At 67.4% G+C, this 6066-nt stretch overlaps 1 protein-coding gene across 1 annotated transcript; it reads left to right on the top strand.

Annotated features, from left to right (window-relative positions):
- The first annotated feature begins 2708 nt into the window (after positions 1-2708).
- Positions 2709-3763, top strand: SMIM12 (small integral membrane protein 12). The gene has a single exon (XM_059830912.1). The coding sequence runs from the start codon at positions 2740-2742 to the stop codon at positions 3016-3018; it is 279 nt and encodes a 92-aa protein (XP_059686895.1). The 5' UTR covers positions 2709-2739; the 3' UTR covers positions 3019-3763.
- Positions 3764-6066: the final 2303 nt, after the last annotated feature.

Consider the following 6066-nt stretch of genomic DNA (forward strand, 5'->3'; position numbering starts at 1 on the left):
CTGCCCCGTCCCGTTGCCCCCCGCCCGCATGCCCCTGCCAGCCTCTCCCGGGGTCCGGGGCTCTCCCTCCCTCTGCCCTCCCTGGGGCCATGTCCCAGCTCTCTGTCCCCTTCCCACCCCCCCAGCCCTTCTGCATCCCCCCAGCCCGCGTCCCAACCGAAAGAGAGGTGACCCTCAGCCCCTGGCCCTGCTGGGCTGGAGGGGAGGGGGCTGCAGGCAGGCCCCCCGCCTCTCTGTACTCAGTGCAATCCCCCAGTGCGTGGCGGGGACGGGCCCCCCAGCCCCCGCCCGGCTGGAGCCCCCCCAGCCCGCTCCCCGGCCCTGCCGGCACGAGGCTTTGGGACGCGACGGGGGCAAGGGGCTCCCCTGCGCTGCCCCCACCTGCCTCCAGCTTGGGTGCCATGGGGGACCCAGGGCTCCTTCCCCTATATACATACATAAATATAACCTGAGGAATAAACCAGAAACTACACGTGACCAGCTCTGTGTTCTGGCTGGTGGGATGGACCAGAGCAGCAGAAACCCCCGGTCACGGCGAGCCGCCCCGCTTCCCTCGCACGGAGCATCGCGACGCGCTTCTCCCCTTCCCGCTCAGCCCTTCTTCCCTGTCAGTCTGTCCCTCCGTCCGTCCGTCCCTCCCTCCCCCCTGCCAGCCTGGAGTCTGGGAGCACCTCTGCAGCATGGCATTAGCTGGGGACAGGGGATAGTCCCCCCGTGCCTTGCCACCGGTGGGAGCCGCTTCCCCAGTGTGCGAGCGAGGCGGTAGTGGTGGGGAGACCTGCCCACAGCCTGTTCACACCCATGGTGCCAGGAACCGCAGCGGTTCTGTGGGGCTGGGCTCGGCACTGGTGGGTGGGATGGGAGCGTGGACATGGCCGGCAGCTGCCTCTTGAGTGTGGGGCTGCTAGAGATCACCCCAGGGGGTCACCCCTTCTCCCCAAGCTCCCAGTGCCCCGCAGGGATGGGACACCTGAGAACGGGGCTGTCCTGCGCCTGGTGCCCTGTAGGGCCAGGGGACACCCCAGGATGCTGCTGCTCCCAGCTCCCCCATGGCTGCGCACAGACCCAGGAGCAGGGCTGGGGGTCTCCAAGGTCTCCTCCAGGGCAGAGCAGCACGGCGGGGAAGGAGGTTGCATCAGCCCTGTCCCTGTCCCCGTCCCCATCCCCATCCCCATCCCTTCTCCCTCTCCGGGCATCCCGTCCCCCACAGTGTCCTTTTTGGTGCCAGAAGGGAGAAGGCGCTGTCCCCAACCCTGACCCTGCCACGCCAGCAGCCCCACACAGCATCACCAGCCACCCCCCGGGCAGAGCCGGTGGGTGCCAGGCAGCTCCCAAAATCCGGGGCCAAACCTCGCCCAGGGCCCTTGGGCAGGGCGGCGGGATCGGAGGCAGCTGGGGGCACCCAGCTCATGCCCCCCATGTAGCGGGGGGGATGTGGCCGAGCAGGGGGACGCTTCACCGGGGGTCCCTTGCCCCGGAGGTCTGTTGGTGCTAAACACCTCCGGGACGGCAGCACCCACTCAGCCACCCAAAGCCCTTTCCCACCCTGCTCCCCCCCCCCCCGCACCCCGGATTTAGGGATGTGCCTGGGAAGGGCCCCCCGGCCCCCGCCCTGGCCAGCACCGTGCAGTGACCGTGACACGTGGCTCCCTTTTTATTGTAATGAACTACAGCAATTAATAAAGACGACTTTGGTTACTCCGGGCCAGTGGCCACCTCCCCGCGGGGTTGCGGCCAGTGTCGGGCTCGACTTTCCCCCGTGTGCTGCCCCTTCGTTTCTGTGGGGTGGGAGAAGGGGTGTCCGTGGGGTGGGCGAGTGGTGTCTGTGGGGTGGGAGAAGGGCTCTCACTGGGGCAGGAGCAGATCTCCCTGTGGGGTAGCTGGGGGCATCTGCCAGTCTCCTTGTGGGTCTCCCCCCATGGGTCTCCCCATGGCTCTTTCCCTGTGGATCTCCCCGTGGGTCTCCCCATGGCTCTTTCCCTGTGGATCTCCCCGTGGGTCTCCCCCCGTGGGTCTCCCCATGGCTCTTTCCCTGCGGATCTCCCCGTGGGTCTCCCCCCGTGGGTCTCCCCCCGTGGGTCTCCCCACGGCTCTCTCCCTGCAGACCTCTCCCCCGTGGGTCTCTCCCCGTGGCTGTCCCCGTGTGGTCTCCCCGTGGGTGTCTCCAGGCGGCTCTCTCCCCCAGATCTCCCCGTGGGTCTCTCCCCGAGACTCTCCCCCAGGACCCCTCCCTGTGGGTCACCCTGTGGGTGTCTCGCTGTGTCTCCCCCCGTGGGTCTCCCCCCGTGGGTCTCCCCGCGGGGCGGCCTCAGCCGGGGCCGCTCCTCCAGCGCCGCCGATCCCGCGCTGTCCGCCAGGGGGCAGCAGCGCCCCGCCGGGCCGCGGGGGCGCCTCGCTTGGCCGCGCTCCCGCCGGCCGCCGCTGACCGGAAGGGGCGGGGCGACGGCGGCGGCGGCGGCGGCGGCCGGGCCGAGGTGAGCGGGGGCCGCCCGGGGCTCGGTCCGCGTCCGGCTGCGGGGGAGCCCCGCGGGGGCCGGGCGGGGGTCCCGGCGCGGCCCAGGCGGGTCCCGACTCCCTGTGGGTCAGTGCTGAGGTCCCGGTGCGGCCCGCCCGGTGCGGCCTTGCCCGCCGGAGCCTCGCCCGGGCGCTGCCAGCCCGCAGGCCTCGGGCGCCGCGGGGGGCCGGGCCCGGCTTGTGACCGCCGCGTTTCGCCCCCCGCCAGGCGCAGCCCCCGGCGTCATGTGGTCCGTGCTCTGGGCGGCCGTGCGCTCCAAGGCCCCGTACGTCACCTTCCCGGTGGCCTTCGTGGTGGGGCTGGTGGGCTACCACCTGGAGTGGTTCCTCCGCGGCGACCCCCCGCCCACGGCCGAGGAGGAGAAGAGCATCTCGGAGCAGCGGGAGGACCGCAAGCTGCAGGAGATCGCCGGCAAGGACCTGACCAAGGTGGTGAGCCTGAAGGACAAGCTGGAGTTCGCCCCTCGGGCCGTGCTGAACAGGAACCGCCCGGAAAAGAGTTAATAAAGTTCTCTGGGCAAACGCCGTGCCCTGGAGCGACTGTCCCCGGCGCTGGGGCCCGCTGCACCATGCTGGGGACTCCCCTGTCACCTGCACATCTTCCACCAGCCTCCCTCCTGCACCAGCCCGTACCTGGGCAGTATGCAGTGCCCACTGCTGCTCTGCACCCTCCTGGGGCCCTCCGGAGGGTCAGGATTTGCCCACCCCACAGATGTGCTCAAGACGCAGCACCCAGACCTCCTTTGTGGCAGAGCGGGCAGGGAGCCACGCTTTGGAGGTGGAGCGTGTCTGAAACTCATCAGCTTTTGGTCTGTCCTGGCCCCTGAACCACGAAACCCTCTCAGCCTGATTCCGCCCACATCTCTTTAGCTTTGGTTTCTTCCATGGCGTCAAGACAGAAGAAACTTGGACCTGCGTCACATGGGGTCAGGGTCAGGCTAACCACCTGCAGCAGGGGGACCTGCCATCCTGCTTACTGCTCTCCTGTGGCTCTTCGTGAACCGCAGCCACAGCACCATGCTACCGCGTTACACCCACGGGAGCCTGAGCAGCGGTGGAGATCCCTGGGGAACCCCTCTCTGCATCATCCCCAGGCTTTGCAGTGAGGAAGGGGGATGGGGGGAGGTGGAAGCCCTGGCCCTGCTTCCGTCATGGAGCTCCGAGCGTGGCAGTGGCTTTGGGCTGGTGTGTAGAGAACGGGGAGATCTCTGCCCTGTACGGGAACAGCCAGAATAAACTTCTGTCAGTCCTTGGGCCTCTGTGTCTTCTGCATCAGCACCTGGCCCCAACCCTGGCTGAGAGTGTGTTTCTGCTCCCCATGTTTTCAAGAAGCAACCCCTTCTACAATGGGAGAAATGCCACCCTTGTCGCTGGCCGGGCACTGACCTTGGGGCCTGGCAGCAGGGTGGCGGGCAGGAAGGAGGGGGAGGCACCGAAATCCCAGCCTGGGCTGCGGTTGTGCATCCCTCCTGGCTCCCCCAGCCATGTCATCTGCTTCCCTTCGACCTCCTTATCTAGACAAGAAGGGCTGTGGCAGCGCTGGGTGGGGTCCCAGGGGATGACGGGGGTCCCACTGGGCTGCTGAGCAGGGCAGTGCATGGCAGGAGAGGCTGGCAGCGAGCGCTGGGCACCGGTGGCCAGTGTCCCCTCCAGCCTCTGGCATCACTGGCACAGCAGGACCAAACCCCGGCAAGAGCTGCCTGAGCAGGGCCAGCCGGGAACTGTGCCACTGCTCTCTGCCGGCAGCGTGCCGGGGCCGTAGCCGGGGTTATCGCTGCCTCCCGGCTTGTTTTTTCCCCTGGTGTCTGAGCGAGGCCTCACCGCTGCCCCGGCCCGGCCTTCCCCTCCCGGGGACGATAAATCTGTCGTGTCTGGTGCGAAGCCCTGAGGTCAGCAGCCAGTTCAGCGTTTCGCATCGCTCCATCCTGCTTCCTCAGGGCCAGCTCCTGCCTCGCTGACAGCTTTACTGCTGGCGCTGCCCGGCTGTGTTTACCTCCCGACCTGCTGTCCTCGCGCTGGATCGCTGTCCTCTGGCTGAGCTCGTGGCCCGGCACCGCTGGGAGCTCGCAGGCCTTTGCTATTGTGCGAGCGCAGCTGAGGCTGGGTTAGAAGGTGAAGGAAGAGTCTTGGGGTGATGCAAAGCCTGTCCAAGTCTTGTCCCACAGCCACCGCCTGCACTGGGGCTCACAGCACTGCCCCAGTCCCACTGGCAGCCTGGCACCGTCCCCTGCGGTAGCCCCTGCCCTTGGCCAGGCTTTCCCAGCCTGGCTGCGGGGTGATGCTGGGCGATGGCTGTTGCCTATTGTGCACCAGGGTGGGAACGGTCCTGTCCCTTCCCCCAACTGGGACCAACCGGACCCAGCTCAGAAACGTCTTCCGAAATGCCTTTGTTCACCCCGCGACGGAGCGGCTCCCTTGGCTGTTTATAGCCCATTGATCTGCCTGTTCCCAGGGCCGGCTGGGCACAATCGGGCTTTGTTGGGGCCTCGCTGCCCTGTTTCCTCCCCTGGGCCCACACTGCATCGGCTGGGGGGGCTGCTCCGGCGTGGTGCTGGAGCAAAGCCCTCGGGAAGGGCTGAGCCCTGACAGTGGCTGTGCGGGTACTGATGGCACCTGGCCGGGCAGCCCCTGCCCTGCTCCTGCTGTGGCTGCCTTGCTGGTCCTGCCGCATTTCCAGCTGGTTTCCGTGTGGGGATTCCCATCCGTCCCCATGGCAGACGCCGGCGTTGCTGCGGGGCTGTGGTTCCCCGCAGGCACTGGGGCAGGGGTGAAGCTGCTTCCCGCAGACCAGTTGCCTTTCTCCTGAACGCTTGGTGCCGTAAACCCACCCTTCCTCCCATTGAATCCCAACAATGTGCTGCCTGGGAAGCGCCGGCTGGGAAAGAATAGGAGCCGGCAAGCACTCAGGGCTGAGGCGAGCAGCCACGGTGGCTCATGAAGAGCAAGAGGAAGCTTTGTTGAATAAACCATTATGGCAAAAAACTGGCTTTCCGAGCCTGCACACAACTGCTCAAGCGCAAGTCCTTGGTCTGGTCCAGCGTGTTTGTAATCCAGCTGTTCCCATCATGGCACAGGTGGGCGCTGCAGCAGGAGTGTGGCAAGGAGCCGTGCCAGCAGTGCGGCCGGGGCCGTGCGAGGCGGAAGCCTGTCCCCAGGCAGGGAGTTCCACGCCTGGCGTGGAGGCCGGCGTTTCGTGGGAGAGCATCTTCCCAGGGCTTGTCTGGCTTCAGGGCAGTCCCTGTGGTCGGGACCGGCTGCGGCTGCATGGTGCCACAGGGCAGGGATTGAATCCGGCAGCTGCAGAAGTGCTGCCTGGCCCTGCCCAGCCCGTGGCGGCCGTGCCCCAGGCTCGGAGGGAGCAAGCCGGCTGCAGTGCTCTTGGCATGGCCCTGCTGCCTCGCTGCTTCCTTCCCGACCGCTTCCCGCAGCTCCCGGGCCAACCCTCTGCCCTGTCTGGGCCAGGTTGCTCCTGGGGGTCCATGGTGAACAGCTTGTGGGAGGAGCAGGTGGCGGTTTCCAGAGGCAGGATGCAGGGAGTGAGCCGGGGCCATG

Source organism: Gavia stellata, chromosome 29 (genome assembly GCF_030936135.1).
Source record: "Gavia stellata isolate bGavSte3 chromosome 29, bGavSte3.hap2, whole genome shotgun sequence".
In the NCBI taxonomy this organism is placed as follows: Eukaryota; Metazoa; Chordata; class Aves; order Gaviiformes; family Gaviidae; genus Gavia; species Gavia stellata.